The sequence below is a fragment of the Gavialis gangeticus genome, unplaced genomic scaffold (assembly GCF_001723915.1).
Source record: "Gavialis gangeticus isolate Ggan-Ray unplaced genomic scaffold, GavGan_comp1, whole genome shotgun sequence".
In the NCBI taxonomy this organism is placed as follows: Eukaryota; Metazoa; Chordata; order Crocodylia; family Gavialidae; genus Gavialis; species Gavialis gangeticus.
Window position 1 is genome coordinate 8,839,310 of NW_017729034.1, and position 22,802 is coordinate 8,862,111.

Below are 22,802 nucleotides of genomic sequence, written 5' to 3' on the forward strand. Positions count from 1 at the left end.
CAAGGTTTTTGATACTGTATTCCACAACATTCTCATTAATAAACTAAAAAACTACAGACTAAACAGAAGTACTGTGAGGAGGATACAAAACAGGTTGGATCATTGTGCTGAACAAGTAGTGATCAATGGTTCAATGTCTAGTTGGAAGGAGCTATCAAGTGGGGTTCCCCAGGGGTTTGTCCTGGGTCTGGTGTTGTTTAATACCGACATTAATGATTTGGATGATGATGAAATTTGCAGATGATACCAAGTTGGGTGAGGTTGCAAATACTCTGAAGGGAAAGGCTAGGATACAGAATGAACTGGAGAAATGGTCTGAAATCCATCAGATGAAATTCAACAAAGACAAGTGTAAATTTCTGCACTTGGTGTCACAGGCTGACTAGGCACTGTGAGTGTATCAGCCATGAGGCTGCTGGATTTGAGATTGAGGAGGCAATTCAGGAGTGAAGTAAAGGCAAATTTACTTATAGCTTAGCATACAACAGTTAACAGAAAGGTTAATGTAACAAACAGATAGTACAGTAATAAAGAGCTAATAGTGAATGATAACAACAGATAGACAGAATTCCCACATGGGGTTGGCAACTTATTGGCGGTCCCTCTATGCCAGGTGTGCGCCAAGTTGTTCCAGCGAAGTCAGGCGTCCCTGATCACTGCTGTCCAAGGGGTCACTGGGAAGGCCCCTTGGTCAGGATCCAGTCCTCAGTCACACTGGGAATCCGGAGTCCAGGCTTGGTACAGCGATGGTCCTTTTGTCCCGTCCTTCTAACTGGTCACTTGACATGCACGTTCCTTTATTCCTTTTATTATGCTAATCTGTTGGCTTTAGAGCCACTCACAGTCTTGCCCTAAAGCTGTTACCCTATGGGATCAAAAGGTGCTAGAAATTATCATGAAAGGTTACCGCCCAAACTTGTGTTCACCCAATAAGCAAATTACACCACATTACTTGAGGTTTGAAATTAGCATTACTCTGCCCTTAGTTTCTTATTCCTGGATTCCTTGGAATGTGCTAATTATATTAGGTGGTCAGATCTTGTTATGGCTTGACCTTTAAAAAACCTGTTAGATCAGCTAATCTTGTAGCTCTGCTTATTTTTGGGGCTCAGTGGTTCCATGATCAGTACAAACAGTTAGATTCAACACTTTGGTTAAATTGTGACAGACAAATTCCACTTGCAGGTTGCAAATTGACACGCTTTGCATTAGTTAATCTTAACTTAATCTTCCAAGGGAAGTGGTGCTGGCTTCTACCCTGGGGGTCTTTAAGAGGAGGCTAGATGTACACCTTGCTGGGGTCGTTTGACCCCAGTACTCTTTCCTGCCATGGCAGGGGGTAGGACTCAATGATCTGCTCAGGTCCCTTCCAAACCTAGAAACTATGAAACTGCTTAGACAATTACCAGATGCTTCCAAGAGCATATATTTTTTGATTTAACCCCTCTGGTTCTGGCTACCACAACTTGGGACAGAATAATTGCATGTATAAATACAGACAAGAGTATAATTGGCTTGGCTGCAATACTGCAGAGAACTGGAGGATTAAAGTGGACCGTACGCTAAATACAAGTCATCAACGTGCTCTTGTTGCAAAAAAAAAAAAAAAGCCAACAGAATCCTGGGTTGTATTAACAGGATTGCCTCTTGCAGATTATTTTGCTCTATTCAGGACTGGTAAGGCTTCACCTGGAGTACTGTGTCCAGTTTTGGGTCCCACACTTCAAGAAAGATATAGGCACATATGGAAATCTAGCATACAATGACAAAAATGATTAGGGACTTGGGAATCATGAAGAGCAAGAGCAGGTTGGACAGACACTAGATTGGAATGGTTTAGTCAGGGATGATTCTTCTTTGAGCAGGGGGCTGGACTAGATGACCACATGAGGTGCCTTCTAGCCCTGCTTTCTTATGATAGGACTGAATTTGTGTGCAAATCAGGAAAGTCTTGTCTAGTGATTGGTGCAAAAGACCACGAGCCACAACTCTTCAACTTTGTTTCCCAGATCTTGCTGTGGGACCTTGGTTAAGTCACATGTCATTGCTGAAGTCAATACAGTTTGCCTGGATTTGTCTAGTATTCCAGGTTAGAATTTGCCCCATTATGAGAACTGTGAACATTCAAGACTTGAATATGCCCAACATTTCCTGAATATTTGATTTTAGTACAGGAGTGTTCACTCATCATAGAATTGTACAAAAAGAGGGTTGGAAGGGCCCTGAGAAGTTCATCTAGTCCAACCCCTTGCTCAAAGCAGGACCATCCCCCACTAGGTCACTCCAGTCAGGGCTTTGTCAAGCTAGGCCTTAAAAACCTCCAAGGATGGAGTTTCATGTCAACAAATAAACCTAATCACACCTTCATTCTGCTCACGTGTTCCCATTACTGAACGTATGGGAGTTTTCTGTTGCATTAAGTGTACTACAGTGTTAAGTGTATTCCTCAAATGTTGGTATGGCAGGGGCTTCTGCAAATAGCGAAGTGCAGATAAAGACCAACACCGTTAGAGCCATTCAGAAAATGGGGGGAGGAGGGCAGACTATGTAATTTGCTCTCAGCGTTTTTTTTCCTAGAATTTTTGAACCAGCTCATGTTACTTTGCATTACATGTGTTGTACTTGACATAGAATAGTCACGTCTAGTTTGACAGATCAGTGTTATAATGGCACCATCTTTAAGCTTTGTTTTCACTTTCCTTAAGCCTGCATTTGTTGCACTGTTGTGATTCCATTCACTTTAATGGAATTGCTTCTGATCACAGGTCTGGGCAAGTGGAGAATCTCTTTGCTGGTGACTCCAGCCCTTGTATCTGCCGGCTTTCACAGAGGGCAGAGAGTTCTGCAGTGTTCCTCTACTAACTAGCACAATCCCCTTGCTGTTTGTGAACAGCTACCTTTACCTTCAAACTCCAGGGAAAGTTCACTTAGTAGCCCATGACATCAGGGGGCTGAGGAGTTCCCCCGCTTGAAAGCACAGTAGCGGAAAAGGATCTTGGAGTCATTATTGACTCCAAGATGAACATGATGCATCCAAAGATGCATCTCGAGCTGACCCAGAGAGGTGATACCCCCCCTCCATGTGACATTGGTCAGGCCGCAATTGGAGTACTACGTCCAGTACTGGGCGCTGCACTCTAAGAAGGATGTAGTCTGCCTTGAGAGGGTTCAGAGGAGGGCCACCTGCTTGGTAAGAGGGCAACAGGACAGGCCCTATGAGAAGAGACTGAGGCACCTGAACCTGTTCAGCCTCAGCAAGAGGAGGCTGAGGGGGGACCTGGTGGCTGCCTACAAACTCCTCAGGGGAGATCAGCAGCAAATAGGTAGAGCCCTTTTCTCCCTAGCACCACCTGGGGTGATGAGGAACAATGGTAATAAGCTGATGGAGAATAGGTTTAGGTTAGAGATCAGAAGGCAATATTTTACAGTTAGGGTGGCCAGAAACTGGAACCCACTTCCCAGGGAAGTGGTCCTCGCTCCTACCGTGGGCAAATTCAAGAGGATGTTGGATGATCACGTGTCTGGGCTCTTGTGAACCCAGCATTCATTCCTGCCTGTGGCAGGGGGTCAGGCTAGATGACCTGATCAGGTCCCTCCTGACCCTAGCTACTATGATACTATAATTGCCAGATTTTTAGTTGTGTGAAGAGTAGTGCGTTAGCAGCTTTGTGTGTTGTTCCTTTTCTTAATGCATATAACATCATTTTCCTTTGCCTTTGCTTGCTTTAGTTTTCAGCGAGTTTCAGTCTGCTGCTCACAGGCACTCCTATTCAGAACAGTCTCCAGGAGCTGTACTCCCTACTCAGTTTTATTGAACCTGACATCTTCCCTAAAGACCAAGTGGATGAGTTTGTTCAGTATTACCATGAGATCGAAACGGAGAGCAAGCCAGGTAAGCAGCGAGCCATAAAATACTCTGCTTCTAAGCCAGGAAGATATTTAGCCATCTTGCAAGGTGTTGTGAGCTACCATTAATGTTCATAAACAGAAATGAAGTGTGAGATGGATTACTTGCATTCACTGATTACAACTTTTCCCTCGCCATGCAGCCAAAGAACTACACAGTCTCCTGCAGCCCTTTTTACTCAGGCGGGTGAAAGCTGAAGTCGCTGCAGATCTACCTAAGAAGGTAGAAGTAGTACTATATCATGGGATGTCAGCCCTGCAGAGAAAATACTACAAGGCCATTCTGATGAAAGACCTAGGTAACAAGGGAATTTGGGACCTGTTGGTGTGATTAATAGCAAAATCAATTCCCTCTTATAAATCCAGGTACTGTTGTATTGAAAAGGGGGATGCATTAGCCAATAGTAAAATGCCCTGAATTAAAAGGTTGAGTTCAATCTTCAGATGCCATTTGATGAGCAAGCAGTATTAACCCCTGGGATCAATCTAAGCCTCAGCATTTGGCTCGTTATTCAAAAACTTCCAGAGCTGTGAGCAGTCTGGACCTATGATTTTTGGTTTGGTCCAGTATAAGAGCCAGCCATTGCATCTGGATCTGACTCTGGACCGTTCCACAGCTTGGGTGTGGTCAGTCCTAAGGTTCTTGTTTGGGCCAACCTTTCAATAAATTGCAATTCAAGATCTCAAGAAATATCTTCTTTTCACCTGTTAAGCCATCCTTCATCTGTGTGTTTTGACACCCAGCCAAATGCTCAGACCATTCACTGTTGTAACACATCCCTCTCACTTTTAATAGATAAGCAGTCATGAGGGACACACTGCTGATACTGAATTACTCCCAGATGTTGATACCTAATACTGATGTCCTGCTCTCTCATATGTGAACATCCCATTACACATTCTGTGGATGTGCATGTGTCTGTCAGGATGGTGTATTAGTGAAAGGGTGGAGGTACTCTGGTACTCCCAGGGCTGTGCAGAAGGCTCAGCTCATCATAGAAACATAGGGTTGGACCTTGGGAGGTCTTCTAGTCCAGTCCCCTGCTGAAGGCAGGATCATCCCTGTCTAAACGATCCTAGACAAGTGCTTGTGTAACCTCCCCTTAAATGCTTCCAAGGTTGGAGCCTTCACCACCTCTCTAGGTGATCTGTTCCAGTACTGGCCCACGCTTGTGAGAAGAAATAATCCCAGTTCTTTCATCTTTTTCTCATGAGTCACGTTCTCTAGACCTCTAATCAATGTTGTTGCTCTCGTCCTGTGATACTGCTTTGTGCATGTGCATCAGAGAGATGGTCACAGGATCAGGGAGACCTTCTGTGCCAACCTTCTGGGCAGAGTGAAAGTGTACTAGCCCCAGACCATCCTTCCCACTCCCAGCTTCATTCATCCATCTCCCCCTTGCAGGTTCCCCAAAGCCTTGCTGAGCTCCTTGTATCCCCATAAATCCCTGAGGACTCCCTCACAATACCATTCACTCTCCTGGCTGTCACCCTTCTTATCTCCCTGTGCCTGGGAGCTGAGACAACAGGACCGAGACCTGAAGGGTTTTCCTCAAAGCTCAGCAAAGCTTCCCATACCCTTGTAGAGCTTACATCTTCCTCATCCTTCTGCCCCCCTCCCAGCTTGGTTACTGGCCCTTCTGAGCAGAACTCTTACATCAGGTCTCAGTTGTGCATTGGGTTTCCTTGGAAGAGGCAGCTGAGTTATACCCAATAACTGCAGCTTCATTGTGTTAATTTGGGCAGCTTTAAATTCATGGGCCATTATAAAAATGTCATTAAGGGCTCAGGTTCTTCAGGAGAGTCCAGAAACAAAGTGGTCAGACAAGGGAAGAAATTTCCACTGTGGTCTCATTTTCAAATGTTTCCTTTGCCAAAGTGAGCAAATATTTGACTGAAAATATGACAGGAAATTCCATTGGTCTTTGAAGAGGGAGAATGTTAAATGCAGAGCCTAAATTCAAACATTCAGTTGGACCAAGTGGCAAGTAATTCCAGTCACTGCTGTTACAAAGTCTCAGAGATGTTGCTGAACTGGTTTGCCATTTAATTTTTTCTTTCCCCGTTTCAGATGCATTTGAAAACGAAGCAGGGAGGAAAGTTAAACTTCAGAACGTTTTAATTCAGCTTCGGAAATGTGTGGCCCACCCGTACCTGTTCAATGGTGAGAGAGGCCTCCTCTGTCTCTGACATGAAACCAAGTGTTTTTTAGCAGATGAATCAAGTTTCTTCAAATATGGTCGTTTTCTTTGATGCTTAGAAGTTGAGCGAAGCCCCTGTCTTGTGCTGCTAGACTGTAGTATAAAGAGATTCAGTTCATGTTAGCTGACTCAAAACAGAATAAAAAGAGAGAGGCAAGGATTTTTGTGGGTGGTATCTTTTACTGGGCAAACCGCATAGTTAGGATAGGTTTAGACAGACTTTCAAATGCAATGCACTGTATTCAAAAGCTTGTCTAAATCTGTCCCAACCATGCAGTTGGTCCAGTAAAAGATAACACCCACAAAAATCCTTGCCCCTCACATTTCCTGGACCATCATGGCTATAATATCACTCCAACACTCTGAAAAGGGGGCAGAGTTTTCAATCTTACCTCTACACATGTTTTGCTTACATATAGTAGAATCAGGATAATTTGTATCCAGGTGGTTCACCTCCTACTTAGTTCATAGTAGGTTTCTGCAGTAAGAAAGAGCTGCTCAGATGTTTGCCACAGCTTGTACATCAAAGGATACTGCTTCTCCGCTCATTTGGAGCTCAACAGCAGGTCCCACACAGCTGATCAGAGAAGTGGTACATTTTGATATAAAAGTCACAGCAAACAGCTGAAATGCCTCAATGGTCCCACACAGATGTTCGTTGCAGCTCTATATATCCCCAGCTGGTTTGCAATCCCTCATATTCTCAGGAAACTAAGAATCTGGGATCTGCAAGTATTTGGTTTCTTCTTCCAAGCAGTGTAGTCACACTGTTTGTTTCTGTCATGGAATCATGATTCTGGTGTTCCCAACAGACAGGAAAGCATCACCAATTTAGAAGCAGGAATCTGGGTTATACCTAGGTCTGTTTGGCAGCAGCTGTGCAATACGTTGTTGTAGGTGACATCTGGGTAATTTGGGGGTGATCTTGAGATGTTAATTATTACTATAATATTAGCACTGCTTCTAAAGCTCATTTCTATTCCAGGTGTTGAGCCAGAGCCCTTTGAAATTGGAGACCACCTCATCGAAGCCAGCGGCAAGCTGTGCCTGTTAGATAAACTCCTTTCTTTCTTATATGCTGGGTACGTTGTGTTACTGTGAAGACTGAGGAATATAGATAAGCCTTGTTGATAAAAACAGCCTCTTTTATTCATGACTAATGCACACTATGAAATGAATGCTGTAGTTACTTAATGATGATTAGTGATAGTCCTAATTAGACTAATTAGAGTGTGGCAGCTGTGTTAGGAATGACAGAGAAAGCACAATAATTTAAAGCTTTTCTTTAAAGAACCCCCAAAACTGGCTCTTTCCCTACACTTATCCAAACAGCTGCCAAAGTTGGGCTGGGAATCCTGAGAGATCAACTGTTTTACATGATGTTCAAGGTGTCTGGTTTGATCATGGGTTCCCTGAGGGCAGACTGTCACAGTGTTTCTGTTCCTTTGTGGCACTAGGCCTGTCTGGGCCTGGGAGGCAGAACCGCATCATCAGAATGAAAAATAGTAATGTTGGTAAGAAAACCCAAAACTTAGACAAAGAAAAAGTCAGTATAAATACTTCATAATTTGGGGATTCAAGTCTGGTCCCAGATTCTGGATCTGAACTTCGGAGGCTGCAGAATCTGTAACTGTTGTCTGAGACTATTTCACTACCTCCCAGAAGAAGGCTTAGCAAACTGGTACACCCTTCTGTTGGAAATTTCAAGCAGGTTGTGAGTGAATTACTCCCCCACCACTCATCGCAATACCAAACAAGGTCATCTCACCTGGCATGCAGTGCTCTTCTGACAGCCTCCTCAGGCAGTGCTTGAAAAAGACAAGGCAAAGCAAAAGTGAAACTTCCAAAATGGCGCCAGGTTTCTCCATTATACAGCAACAAAGAGGGAAGAAAGAGCAAGTGTGTCTGTTTCTGTGCCACAAGAGTTATCAGGTCCTATGTGCCTTTTGAATATCATATATGATACTAGACAGCATAAATGGACTTAAAGGGTCACCAGTGTATAAAGTCTAGAGCCCAGATCTGGGAATCAGGACCATTGAGTTCTGACCCCAGTTGTATCCTTGACTTTCAGTATCACCTCAGCAAGTCCTTTTACAGATGAGGAGACTCAGGTCTTAGGATGCTTGGCTTAATTATACATCTTCATGAAATGAATACAAACTGTCTCTGCTTCTGCAAAGCACTACAAAATATACACTAAGGCTTGTGATACCTTGCTTTATTTTGCAGTGGCCACCGTGTCTTGCTCTTTTCCCAGATGACTCAAATGCTCGATATTCTTCAAGACTACATGGACTACCGAGGTGAAATGCATGCGCTTTTGGAGCACAGGGCTTGTCATAAATGATCCTATATCATCTACAGCTATGCTGTCCTTTGCTGATCCTTGCATGACAGAGAAGGGACAGTCATGACAAGGACTTTTTTTAATTAGCAGGCATTTTTTTGGGGGTAGGAAACCAGAGCCCTGATTTCTGCTCTGGCAATGACTGCTTCTGTGACTTAGTGTTGTCATCTGTAAAATAGGGCTGACAAACAAAGGTATTCTGAGATTCACTGTTCTACTGCATTGGACAGCTTATAAACCTGGTGCACTGAAGTCAGTGGTCACAGGACTGTGATGAAGCTGGGTGTTACTGAGTGCAGCACTCCTTACTTTCAGGGATGTTGCAGCCACTTGCCCAAGGGCTTGAATTTAAATTAACACATCCTGATATTGTGATAACACTGTGGGTATATGCTTCACACTACAGCATGATGTATTACACTTCACCCCACGCTCTCTCTAGTTGAGAAGGAGCCTTGTGTTTTAGAACTTGGCCCTATGTTCTGGTCTTGGCTTTGCCGATCCAAATCTGAATGGACTCTACTGCACTCAGCAGCTACACTGAGTGTGTATTAACTAAAAGTCAAGACACCTAGCTATGCTTAGCTAGTTTCCTTAGAAGCTCTGTTACTGCAAATGCAGGCAGGACCATTCCATATTTTAGCAACCAGATTTAATTACCAAAAGCATTCTTGACATATGAGACATTTTCTTTTGTTGGCACTTACCTGGCTTAGTGCTCACTGAGCCTTTCCCATGAAACAACCTTTTGTTTTGTATTTATGGTAGTAGACAGCTAAGGCTGCATTTGAACACCAAGTAGGGGTCAAATCCTGGAGTTCTCACTCAGGCAAAACTCTCATTCAAGCCAGTGGGAGTTTGCTTGAGAGAGGCCTGTATGTACTGGTCCATAACCTAGTGCTAGTGGCCCAAAGGGACCTGGTCTGCAACAGGTCAGTGCACCACCACTTTTCTGCACTGGCTCTGGATTTCTCCATTCTGTTTCCAAGCAGCAGTTTCAAAGCTAAGAGTCTCTGGTTCCATTTTTCAGCTCTACTCCCCTCTATACATAGTAAATCTGGAGTAGCTCCGGCAAGGTTAGGTAGTTATTTTGATTTACACCAGTGTTACTGGAGCAGACACTGGCCCCCTGGTTCTGAGGTGAGAACAGAGCTAGAAACTATGAGTGGAACAATGCTGTAGAAGAGTAGGAGGACATCAACTACAGGGGGGCTGCCATGGTGAGTTCTGTGGAGAGCCCAGAAAACTCTGAGGTGTGGGTTGGGGATGGGGAGAGGAGCACGTGAATTGGGGAAGCAATGGAGAGGAGAAAGTTGGGATGAGAGGGGCTGGCGAAAATGAAAGCACCATGCAGGGGAATAGAGTCAGAACAGCAGTGTCTTCAGCATCTGCCATTTTTGTCTGTTTGGGAAGGCTACAGCTATGAGCGTTTGGATGGATCTGTAAGAGGAGAGGAGAGGCACCTTGCCATCAGGAACTTTGGTCAACAGCCCATCTTTATTTTCTTGCTGAGCACCAGGGCAGGTAAGGAGAGGGATGGGGGAGGGACCAAACTGGAAGTTATAAAGTCCCAGCCCCTCAGTGTCCTTTGGTTGTATGTAGGGACTAACAGGACTTTGGGAAGGCCTCAACTCTGTGGAAAACATCAATTTTAATACTCAAATGGGGACTTTAAAGGGAAGTAAAGCCACTATAGTTAACCATTTCATTTTTAAGAAAATATTGTTTATTCTGTAATAGAAGTCTTGTGGATTTTCTTTTTAAAAATTGCCCCGTTAGGTGGTGTGCATTGGCTATTGGCAATTCTTCATCCACTGGTGGGAGCTTGAGTTCCCCACACACCATCTCTGCAGCTGATGCCAAATGCACTGTTTATAGTGCAACCCAGCTGGTTCTTTTTTTATATACAGCTTCGTATGAAGGCGGTATTGTCCCACTGCCAGTTTAATCTTACAGAATATGACTAACATTTATGTTGCGCAGATGCCAGCCATGTGCCAGTAACAGACTGGTATGGGTGTCTTCCACTTCTCAGTGCCGTAGGTTGCAGAATGTCTCCTGGCACTCTCCTATACATCTCTCCCACACTTACCTCATAAACAGAACCCTTTCCAGACCTCCTCGCCTCCCTGCTCTCCATCCCAACAAAGATCCAGACTCTGCTCCTCTTGACATGTATGCAAGTCTTTTTCACTTTGTCCTCCCCCGGGCCTGAGCAATCCCTTCCCAAACTGGTCAGGCCCTTTACACCCTGAAAGTCAATCATTAGATCTGGTCAAACATCTGCCTTTCCATCCCTGCTCCAGTGAATGGTGGAGAATTTCAGGGTATGATTGCCTCTCAGTTTGCAGGGAGGGTATGGACACTACAAACGAAGGTGTGTGGCATGGGTAGGAGGAAATGCTGCTCAGCATATCCCTGCTTTTTAGTTGCAGTACATGACACCATTGAGAATAACTTTACATTTTTTTAGTTCACATTGTATTTCTGTTCCATGAAAGCTGTTACTTATAAAGAAAAACAAACAAACAAAAATGAGTGACTGGAAAACCTCAAAAGGTTTGCTGTGGATAAGTATCCAGACCCTCCACAGCCCTTGGACTGTAATCTTTGGGTGTGAGGTTTCCTTACATTTCTGTAGTATCATCACCAGAAATCCTTTCCAGGCTAAGGCCAGACCATGGGTTAGGGAGACCCTTTGTGTGGTTATTAAGCAGTCCAGACTGTAGTAGTTTGTCTTCCAGCTGGAAAGTATCATAGGATCTGTCTTGTGTCTAATAGCTTCAGCAAACCAGCCCTTTTATGTTCACAAGATCCAAGTCCTTTCTCTTCTTCATTGCAGAGGGTGCTACAGTTCCATTTGGGGTCTTTGTGGAAACCTAGAAACATAAAGAGTAAGGCATGAAGATATCATTCAACAAACTGAGCAAAATTTTTGGATCCTTATAAAAGCTTCAACTTTAGCTTTGAGAGGAGGGTGGAACTTGGGTTTATTTTTATTTAGTCAGAACAGATTTAGTCTCTCCTAGCAAGCACCAGTCTGCTCTCCCTCTTTTCTGTCGAGTATCACACGTTACTGACAATCCCCTCTCTCTGGGCTCTTGGTTTCAGGTGGCGTCGGCATGAACCTGACAGCTGCAGATACTGTTATTTTTGTCGACAGTGATTTCAACCCACAAAATGACTTGCAGGCCATCGGAAGAGCTCACAGGATTGGTCAGAACAAGTGAGGAATGACTGCTATGCTCTGTATCATGCCCCCAACACCCGGTTGTTCCTTCCCATCCTCAGTGTTGCAGCCTCAGTGTTCACCTTCATATCTGCTGGCAGAAGAGAGCTAAGCAAACCACTCCTGGGAGTGGCGGGCGGGAAGGGGGAGCCATTTGTCTTTGGCATGGTTCTGCCCTCCTATTTTGCTGAACCCATGCACTCCCCATCCTCCCTAGGCCTCCTGAGTCAGGAGCTCTGCAGTTGTGGAGGACTGGACTGGAAGCCAGCTGCTCTCTGCAGTGTCCCCTCCTCTTCCCTCTGGTTGCAGAGGGGTCAGGATTTCTCTTTGCTGCTGTAAGCTGCTTGTAACGGGACTGGGCCAGGGGTGGCCTCACACTTTGGTCCCTTATCCTAAAGCAACATCAGCAGTTCAGCTGACTCTCTGACATTCTACCAGGCCTGTAAAAATTATCCGCCTGATTGGACGAGACACCGTGGAAGAAATAATCTACCGACGAGCGGTGTCCAAGCTCCGACTAACGAATGCCATTATCGAAGGGGGGCAGTTTGCTCTCAGAGCTCTCGAGTCTCAGGCAGCAGCAGACATGCAGGTAAAAAATGAGCCCACACTGCAGGGGATGCTAATAGCATTGGCCTTGTCTCTAGGGAGGACTGCATTAGAACCTAGGAGCTGGTAGCATCTCTGTTAGAGACCAAACCAAACTCAGGTCAAAGCATCTGTGGAACTCAGAGGCAGGGAGGCCCTAATTTTGAGCTCTGTTACATGAGGCTGAGGTTACCCCATCTGAAGGATGGGACCTATTTTCTGCAGATGTTGTCTTTTATTTTTGTTATTTTGGATATTTAGGAACATAGGACTGGAATGGGCTTCCTGGGCCATCAAGTTCAGTCCCTTGCATTTGCAGGCAACTGTTAACAAATTCCTAAAATTGCCACTTTACTGACACACAAGTACAAGGTACAATACCTAAAATACAAACAGCACCCTATGACAATATAAAAGCAGAGGAGACAAGGGCACTGCCATGCCCAACCACTGTAGGGAGAGGGAAGGAGTTGGTTAATAGATGCTCAGAACATCCTAGGAAAAGGACTACACCCCAGGCTACAGAAGGAGGCAAAAATAAACCCTCCCCTTACAGTGTGTGCCTGACCTAGGAGAAATATTCCTTCCTAGCCCCAAATTGGGTGATGGGTTTGACCCCAAGTGGAAGAATAAGATCCTCCAGCCAGAAGACCTCTGAGCTTAACTATCAGCAGATGCATTGTTACAATCCAGTCAGCACCCCCTAACATACTGCAACCTTAGCTGTAGCCGACATATCAGTGCTGCAGAGGAAGGCAAAAGAAATTGAGAGGTAGCATGTTCATTTATGTGGAAATTGAATCACCGCTTCTAACACCTGATCTGTTTTTCCCTGCTTCTCCCTGACAAGCATAACTGCCATGCCAGCATTTTGATGCCAAACCAAAACCTGGCTTATGTTTGCAAACTGTTCAGGCAGCCTCCCCCTGAGCAGGTGCTGTCTTCCAGGAATCCAGGGAATGACTTGTAGCTAGGAACCTAAGGCTGAGGTTGCCTCAAGCATTTTGAGCTTAGTCAGGTCCCAAAGTGAAACTGTAATGAGAGGAGAACCCCATGTGAAGTGAAACCAGGAAAAAATCTACACGTATGTGTTCCAGCCTTATGTCTGTCCTTCAAACCTTTCTGAACAGCAGTGGCTTCAGCAGGAGAGACATTGGTGTGAGCACAAATCCAGGAATAGGCCCTGCTGGTACTTTGTTCCCAAGTGATTTCTGTGGAAATCCAAGCTTTTGCTTAACATTCAGAAAGTTTGGGGCTTTTTGGGTTACCCCTTGGATGTAATCAAGGGCAATGTTGTTTGTCTGAGTCTGTGAACTGTCTGACAGTGCACCTATTGTGCTAAATGGCTTTCATCACTATTATTGACGGGGGTGTCCAGTGATCTGGTGTATAGCTGGTGAAGAGAGAAAGGAGGATACTGCCTGGGCTAGCATAAATACTTTGTCAGGTGATTTTAAGGATCTAATCCCCCCTCCAGTATCCTGTCAGCCTCTAAACTTAGAAACACAGTATGCCTGGAATGGTATGAAGAGTGAGGACAATAATGATGCATTTCTTCTTCTGTCTGTCCCAGCTGAGTGAAATCCTGAAGTTTGGTTTGGATAAATTGCTGTCCTCTGAGGGGAGCAACATCCAGGAGGTGGACCTGGGAAACATCCTTGGAGAGACAAAAGGGGGAGCGTGGATCACAGATATGGTGCTACCCAGCAAAGAAGAAAATGAGGAGCAAGATATGGAGAGTATGTTCAGTGATCTGAAGGTGCCCGGGCCACCCAGCAGTCTAGAAACTGTTAGAGAAAACATCAAGGAGATGCAATGGTATTCTGTGCAACTTTGCAGAGCAGAAAGATGGGTTTGTGGCTGGGATTTTATTTCTGGCTATTCCATGGATTGGATTTGTGCCCTATGATCACTGCCTTTCTCTTTCCATGCCTCATTTCCCTGCCTAAAATGAGAACTATTTACCTCATGGGGTGGGTAATGCCAAATTCAGTAATGTGTCTGAAAGGCCTTGAGCCTCTTGAAGGAAAGTCATTAGAGAAAGATAAAGCTGTGCACTATTAATAAACTTTGGCTGCTTATAGACCTTTAAAACCCCCCCAAAACAGCACTTTTCCAGAAGAAGTAACATGTTAATTGGACCTGGCACCACAGCGTCTGTATAGATTGGGCACTTTAGCGGGATTTTTTGGCGCTTTTATCTAAAGCTGATTCAATGTCTGTAAACAGCCTTTATTCCTTTCCGTAGAACTATTTTAAGATGGCATTTAGGGTAGTGAGTCCATATCAGTAATATAAGGCTAAGGAATATCATACAGGTTTCTTAACTGTTAAACCAAACTCTTGAATCAGGCAACGGTATTGAACCACATGCTATAAGCACAGGATACTTAGTTAAGGCTACATTTTAAAGAAATCCAAACATGTGAGTGTAACAAATGCAGACAGGGTACCCAGACAACTTTTAATCTGCCCTGTTGTGATGCCAGTCAGTACACATGCAGTTATGGGTCAGACTTTTTAGCATTTGTGGTCCAAAAGTAGATGAAAACTAATTTAAAGATATATTCCCCTGTAGAGCATCACTAAGAGTGTTACTGCTGAAAGATACAGCACAAAGTTTGAATCTTTGCTTAAAAGAACTCAGCCTTAACAGGAGCTGTGGCCTCCATGATTCTGTAGACACAGGGCCAGATAGAATGGGCATTGTGTTTCATTCAGGGGTTGCCAGTTGCCAGTCGTTGGCACTCAGCAGTGTTTCTGTTGTAAACTTAAGGAGGAAGTGTAATTGCTCAGATCTTACTGCTGAGGAAAGGGCTGCCCTTATGAGCAGTCACTGTAGGTTGCCAGGGTTGCAGTTCATGCTTGGATAGCCCAAAACAAAGGGCTTGTCTTAACAGGGTTGACCAGGGGGCTGTATAGGCAGAGTTGCACTGGCAAAGCCCCTACTGGAGCAACTGTTTATTCGGGCCAGAGGTCTTTAGGAAAAGAGCTTTCTGCCATGTCTCTACCTTGCCTTTATAGCAGTGTCAGCAAAAAGTGTGATCTTTCTTTTAAGCATGCTCCTAACCAGCATAACTGTGAGAGAAAAAAAATGTAAGTGCAGGCTGGTATAAATTCTACTTGAAAGTTCCAACTTGCTATGGGTAAAGACAAGTACCTGGGCAGAGATAATTTTTTTCTTGCCTCAGTGCAATACTTACACCTTTCCTTGCAAAACTATCTCAGCAATAGCCCCTTTCCCTCTTAGAAATGTCAGTCATGTTACATTTGTTCTCACCACATACCCATTATTATATACTTTTATCTTTTTTTTTTTTAAGATCATATGTATCTATATGAAGGCAAAGATTATTCGAAAGAACCTAGCAGGGAAGACCAGAAAGCATTTGACCAGCTCTTGGATCTTCAGAAAGCTGTTCTGGAAGAGACCAGTAAAGAAGGGAGAGCCCTCCGAAACACGGCAAACGTAAGATGAAAGAAATAGAAGCATGCAGGGCTGCAAATTATTCATGGAATATGAGGCAGATGGATTCACTTTTGTTTTATCTAAAACTTGCAGAGGAAATGCTTGAAGGCTCAGATGCAAACATTTTGAGGTTAACACTAGACTCTGGACTGGATGACTCAGAAGGTTTGATAATTGATCAGATAGTTGTGCCTAGGATACTGGTTCACATTTGGTCATGGGATCAAAAGGCATTTTTAGAATCTGATGTCTTGGTGACCTGTTTGAAATAGGTTTGAGAGTGTGAGACACTGCAGACAAGGGATTAGACAAGGATGAGACACCAGATATGATGGAACCTGATTAGAGTTTAAGATGAGAAGTGTGCATTTCTTTAAGATTCTCCTCCTCCTCCAGGTCCTTCTAATGGGTCTTCGGGAAGTGCCCACCAAGAGGAAGCATGTGCTGAGCCCAGAGGAGCTGGAAGCCAGAAGGAGGAAGCGACAGGAGGCAGCAGCAAAGAGAACAAGGCTCATGGAGGAGAAGAAAAGGAAGAAAGCAGAAGCTGCCCACAAGAAAAAGTAGGATTATGCTTTGCCTACCACAAAGCGGTGTGGGGTGTGTACTGGTGGGTGCTGGCTGGGTCAGCACGACAGAAAAGTGTCAGAAAGCTACAAGCACTGTTCGCTCTTGCAGTTAACGGGGCGTTCAAAATGTGGGTTGATGGAAGAGATGAAATTGGTATGTTGGTAGTTTATGAACCATGGTGCATTATATTTTGGAGAGAGTGCTGAAATTGCAAGACAAGGAGATGTTGAAAGATTTTTAGCCCAATAGTAGCATTTATTCTTGTCCCTAACATCCAACCTGACTTCTCTGGTACTTTTGATGTCATGGAGGGGGACCTGTAAAAGCACATGAACTCTGAACATATACAGACTTTTGGGGAGGTTGGAGTGAGAGCCCAATTTAGTTCAAATCAGTTTGGGTCTGTGCTGTGTGACTTGAGCCTGCATCTTAATTTCATCTCCATAATTCCTACTTATACCCCCTTGTACCATTCTGAACAGCTTGTTGCCCTCCTTTGGACTCACACTTTCCATGTTCTTGCAAGTATGCCATCACAAGAGCCTCATCCCTCATTCTTAGCACCATAAATAGCGGCGCTTCCAAATTCCATCCCAAATTTGGAGGGAGAGGAAGATTGTGACTCCAGATCTTAGTCTGAGCATTGTACCGTAAGAGCCTGCCTCCAGTGCATTGCAGTCGTAATTTAAAATGAAAGATATTTGGCCTTCTTTCTTGCATCTTCTTTGGTCTACCATTAATCTCTCCTCATTGCAGGATGGCGTGGTGGGAGACAAATCATTACAGGTCCCCCTGCCTCCCCTCAGAGGAGAGTGACACAGAGGAGGAATTTAAGGAGGGAGAGGATAAGCCAGATGTGGATTTGGATTACATAGACCCAGATCTGAATGCCATCAAGTATGTGATGGGTGATGTTACCCACCCCAGAGCAGAAGAGGAGGATGCCATCGTTGTCCACTGCATAGGTAGGGCTGGCAAGAACAAGAGCAGACTTCAGTAGTGGAGGGCTGAATTGTGCCTTCCAGCATGGCTGCTAAATTGTTGAAGTGCAGCGGTGGCTGGGTGGTACTGGCTGGAAACCACCTGTCTATATGATGTAGGTTAGAGCTGTGCAAAGCTTCAGTAGCCAATTCGATTCAGAGGAGATTCAGCCCAATTTGGGGGCTGAATCTTCTAATCTGAATCAAATCAGGATACCTGTTAATCTCTCTGAATCAAATCGGAAGCCTCTGAATCAATTCGGAGATTCGGCCATAGACTGTACAGGCAGGCACTAGGCAGTGCTGGCAGGAGCAACTGGGGAAGCAACCGAACGAGAGCCAGTTTGAGCCGGTAGCCCTGGGAGAAGCTGTGGCTTGTCCGGCTGCTCCCCCTGCTGCCCCCCTGCCAGGACAAGGCAGGCAGTGTTGGCGGCCCCAGGAGAAGCTACGGGGGCTAGGGGGAATGATCGAGAGCTGGGGGCTCAAACTGGGAACTGGGGAATCAAACCGGGAGCTGGGGGGAATGTTCATGAGTGAGTAGAGTCCTGGTCTTGTCTGTCAGCAGATTTACTAAGGCCCATCTGCCTTGGGTCTCATTCAGAAAGTTTCCTTCTCACCCAGCTGGGCTGGAAACAGACCTGTGAGGTTATACTTTGTAGATCATGCTGAAATCTGAACAAACTCCCCACTGTTTCCTGAGCTGTCAAGCAGGGATTGTCTTCTAGGCTTACATTCTCTGTTTTCTGAGGCACAGATGGACTTTGGTTCATCTCCCACAGCGGTTTCTAACAATACCCACAGTGCTAGGTGAGAGGGGGGCTGTTCCCAGCAGAGGTCATTATTTGCATGGACTTGTTTGGGAATGTGTTCCTCCAGACACAGCACCCTAGTGTAAGATAAAAGGAATCTAAATTGTAACTTTGCTGTAGATGATTCTGGCCGCTGGGGAAGAGGAGGCTTGTTTACAGCACTGGAGGTTCGTTCTGATCAGCCCAGGAAAATATACGAACTAGCAGGGAAGATGAAAGGTAAGAGAGAAAAGCCCAACCTTTGGCCCAGATCCTCAAAGACGTTTAGTTACCTAACTCTCATTAATTCCTACGGAAGTTAGGCACACCAAAGTATTGGCAAATTGGGGACTTCCATACATGAAACTGGCAGTCTTTGCTTTGCATCTGGATCTTTCTGTGTCTAGCATCAGAAGGGATAATGCAGGAAGACCCTTTGCCTAGACTTCTGCGTTGGGGGCAAAGAATTCCCCACGGAAGTCTGTCCTTTGTGATATATTCCCCAGGGAAATATCTGCTTCTTTAGTCAAGGGATTCCTTCTTGGATTAAGACAGTATCCTAAGTCTGCAGTTCATGTGCCTAAATGCTTTGAAAAGTAGGAGCTGGGCTTCATCTCACTGAGCCACTATGTGCACCTATACAATCATAAATTTAAGCCATGTTAAATCACTGATGAAGAACACATGCATCTTAATGGAGACTGATTATTTTTCAACAAAGGATTTATTCTTGTAGTATTCTGTTTCCTGACACTTCTTTCAGTCTTTTTTTCTGTTTCACTACTCCATTTGAAGAAAATTATGGAGGATGGGGGAAGAGTTGACATGCCTGTGTGACTGGTATCAAGGGCAATTGCATACAAGAGTGCAAAACAGCAGTGGCACATTTATTGTTAGGCAGACTTACCATGGTTCTCTGTGGGATTGAATGTCTTATTCTGTTCTGTTTTTTCGGGCAGACCTGGCCTTGGGAGGAACCCTCTTATTCCCCATTGATGATAAAGAATCCAGAAATAAAGGACAGGACTTGGTAACTATAAAAACCCCCTTTGATATTCTCCTAACTGAAATATTTTTGAAACAATACAAAGTGGATGCTATGTCTTCCTCAGAATAACTGTGACCCCGAACAGTAGGACTGGGTTGAAAAAAAAAGATAAAAGACAGCAAAGAAAGAAAGAGAGCACAAGTATTTTGGGCCTATAAGGCAGTTAAAGCAGTTGTTTTCTAGCAGCTCTCTGTGTCTGTTGTCAACTTGTCTCCATCCCATATTTTTTTTCCCTAGTTGGCCCTGATTGTAGCACAGCACCGGGATTGCTCCAACAACTTGTCTGGCATTAAGCTGTCTGCTTTGGAAAAGGGCTTGAAGAAGATTTATTTAACAGCCAAGAAAAGGAATGGTAAGCGTACATGCATCTACCCATGCCATTAGCAGGGGATATGCCACAAGAACCATGCATGAAATTCCACCTCAGGATTCTGGGCAGGGTCACAGAGGGGATGGTCTAACAGGCCTTTTCCGTCTCATCTGCTGCTGTCACCTCAAAGAGAATGAGACACAGATTTATCCACTGGAAGTGGAACATTATGTTCCAAGGCATCTCTGCAGTCATGGAGCGTAGCATTTATTCCACATCCTTTTTTTTAATGCCTCAGGCTTCAAAGAACTTTTCCAATCTCTCTCTCTCTCTCTGCCAGCAAGTGTCCATCTCCCACGTATTGGACATGCAACAAAGGGTTTTAACTGGTATGGTACCGAGCGGCTCATCCGAAAATATTTGGCTGTAAGGGGTATCCCCACTTTTGTGTATCCTTTGAAGTGTATTTGACTTGGCTCAAAGTCAGAGTAACTTGTTTATACAAATCCAGGTTGTTCATTGAAAGATCTTGGTGGATCCAGTGTGGGTATCATGCACTGACATTTCAGTTTAAAATAGCATGAATCTGAAATCTAATTTTACACTCATTCAGATGGAATCCTGAGCACTCCAGGTGGTGACGATGCTGATGTTTGTCCATATGACTCCATGCATCTGTCAGTATGTGTTTGGACCAGTGCCTGGTCATCTGCTAACAATCATTGGGCTGCTTGCAACATGCCAAGTTCATAGTAAAGTTTTAGGCGTTGACCAAACTGGCTCAGATGCCAACAAAATGAACAGATTAAGAAGAAAGCACAAGCATGCTTCATTGACCAGACCCAATGCATTCCTCCCAGCTCGCCAAGGATAGGAAGTGTTCAGACTGTTTCTGCCATTTCTCAGGGCAGAAATGCACCTGCTGTGTAGAGCCACAGTCAGCAATGTAGAGAGAGAGATTAAAACTTAGAAAGTTGGCCAGTATAACCCCACCTTCCTTACTGATGCCATTGCTAGATGTTTTGCCTGAAATGTTGCAGTATTCCTTGACCATTTTCATTAGATACTACTTCCCAAGGAATAAGGCTTCTTCCTCCTTTTCACAACCATCTACATCTTCTGTGATGATCTCAAAGCCATGAAGACCATGCGAATCACTGAGAAATGGGCCCAAAGAGCTCAAGGCTTTTTCAGAATTGCATATACAGCCAGCCTGTATTTAGGTAGCTTCTTTGAAGCACATACAAAGCCACTGTGTGTCTTCATGTCACCCTACCTCTGTAGTTCTGTTTTTTATATTGCCAGTGGATGTGAGCTGGAATAATACTACTACAAGGTTTAGTGGGTCTGGGATGCTGGCTTGGACCTGTCTCTAGTTTTTTTAAGTTGGAAAATTTTAAACTTTCATGATAGCTCAATTATTAACCCTTGTTTGAAGCAATAATTTTCCATTATTCCCAGGGTTTGCCGTGCAATTGTGGCTTGACCTTTGTTCACAGACTTCCTCTTTTGTTGTTTCACTGATTTTTGGTTGGTTGGTTTTTTGCTAACTCATTACTGTGTGCTTGAGGCAGAGGGGTTTGTATGTAAACTCCTCTGTGATGATAAGGAAGGCATGTGCAGTGAACGCTCTGGGCACGCTCTGGTTCCTAACAAAAAAAAAATCAGTTTTTGATATTTGCTAAAATAAAGAGTTTAAGGTGGAGTTGGTAGCATAGTCGTATGCTTATAATCAAGCAGTTTCTTTCTAACCACCGCCCTTGGCAAAGACATACGATTCTGCCTGCATTTGAGATGGTCTTTGTGAAAGACACCTGTCCTTCTCCCTCAAACTTGCTTTGTGGTATACTTCTTGAATTGTTGCAGCTGTTAGGAAAATGAGGTCCCTTTTCCTATCCTTGGGGCTGACTGGAAGGCCCCCGGACCCTTGGATCCAATATATAATGGGTTTGAATGCAAACATGTTTTACTGTTGGATTTGTTCTGTGTGGCACAACAGAGATGTTGCATGTAAAGCTTTCAACACCATGCAACATACTTGCTTGGTAAAATCAGGTAGCAGCAACTGATTGTATCCCTAACAGATGATTCAGCTGGAGAGATTTTGAGGAGAAACCCAATTGTGGGGGGCAGAGGGGAGATGTTCAGCTTCTCAAAAGAACTGCACCACAACTAATGGAAAGCATGTCTTTAAATATCTAACTGCTCATATACATTCTGTTTGGCTGCATTCCTGACTGTCATAGCATCATCTGATGGCTCTCAGTGATTCATAGATACATAGATGTTAGGGTTTTATAGATTTTCATAGATTTTTCATAGACATTTGGGCTAGAAGTGACCCCAGAGGATCATTGAGTCCAGCCCCTTGCCCCAGGGGCAGGAAGTCATCAGGGATCATAGGATCCCAGCAAGATAAGTATCCAAATGTGTCTTGAAGGCATTCAGAGTGCGTGCTTGAACTGCCTCCGGTGGCAGACTATTACAAACCTTGGGGGTTCGGGCAGTGAAGCAGTTCTTTCTTAGGTCCAGCCTGAATCGGTCACAGTGGAGTTTGTGACTGTTTGATCTTGTCATCCCTTGGGGCGCTCTGGTGAACAGACGTTCCCCCAGATCCTGATGAGCACCCCGATAAACTTATAGGTGGCCACCAGATCACCCCTGAACCTGCACTTTCCCAGGCTGAAGAACCCCATTGCTTTCAGCCTCTCATCCTAAGATCTGTTTTCCTGACCTCTGATCATGCACATGGCTCTCCTCTGCACCCTCTCAAGCTTCTCCACATCCCTTTTGAATTATGGAGCCCAAAACTGGATGCAGTACTTCAGCTGCGGCCTCACCAAGGCTGAGTACAGCGGGAAAATGACGTCCCGGGATCTGCTTGAAAAGCATCTATGGATGCAAGCCAGCGTTTTGCTCGCTTTGAGGTCTCTTCGAGAGTCACTTTGAGGTCACTTTGAGGTCTCTACCAAGTCCCTTTAAGGATACTGGCCTCAAGCCTGGTTCCGAAACCAGTATCCACACGGACTAGCACTTTTCTCTGGGCATAGTCTGGTTGCAGTAAAAGTAGACAGGTGCATATATGTGTGTGCACACTTTCTTTCTCTGTCTCTCTCTCTCTTGCTGTCTCAATATTGAAAGATGCCCAGAGGCTGTGATCACCTCTGATTTCCATGAAAGTCAATGGAAGGTGGCAGGTGCTCAGCATCTCAGAATCGGGCTGCTTAGGATGACACTTGAAAACCCTTATAGGAACAGCCCTTCCTTATGGACACAATGGCCAGCAGGATTAGGACCTTAGTTTATGAAGACTTTGGGGATCAATATTTAAAATATAGGTTTGTTTTATCCCCATTGAGGCTGTGG

General features: G+C 44.6%; 1 protein-coding gene across 1 annotated transcript in view; it reads left to right on the top strand.

The window, feature by feature from the left end:
- The window catches only part of CHD1L (chromodomain helicase DNA binding protein 1 like), a 35,741-nt gene extending 14,600 nt beyond the window's left edge, over positions 1–21,141 (top strand). The window contains exons 7-23 of the mRNA XM_019527277.1: positions 3,730–3,892; positions 4,050–4,205; positions 5,978–6,070; positions 7,093–7,189; positions 8,340–8,413; positions 9,871–9,981; positions 11,569–11,683; positions 12,125–12,278; positions 13,848–14,013; positions 15,598–15,743; positions 16,140–16,303; positions 17,067–17,275; positions 18,220–18,318; positions 19,038–19,108; positions 19,364–19,478; positions 19,777–19,885; positions 20,500–21,141. Coding sequence (XP_019382822.1) covers positions 3,730–3,892; positions 4,050–4,205; positions 5,978–6,070; positions 7,093–7,189; positions 8,340–8,413; positions 9,871–9,981; positions 11,569–11,683; positions 12,125–12,278; positions 13,848–14,013; positions 15,598–15,743; positions 16,140–16,303; positions 17,067–17,275; positions 18,220–18,318; positions 19,038–19,108; positions 19,364–19,478; positions 19,777–19,885; positions 20,500–20,578 — 2,121 coding nt within the window. The 3' untranslated portion in view covers positions 20,579–21,141. The remainder of the gene's footprint in view (positions 1–3,729; positions 3,893–4,049; positions 4,206–5,977; positions 6,071–7,092; positions 7,190–8,339; positions 8,414–9,870; positions 9,982–11,568; positions 11,684–12,124; positions 12,279–13,847; positions 14,014–15,597; positions 15,744–16,139; positions 16,304–17,066; positions 17,276–18,219; positions 18,319–19,037; positions 19,109–19,363; positions 19,479–19,776; positions 19,886–20,499) is intronic.
- Positions 21,142–22,802: the final 1,661 nt, after the last annotated feature.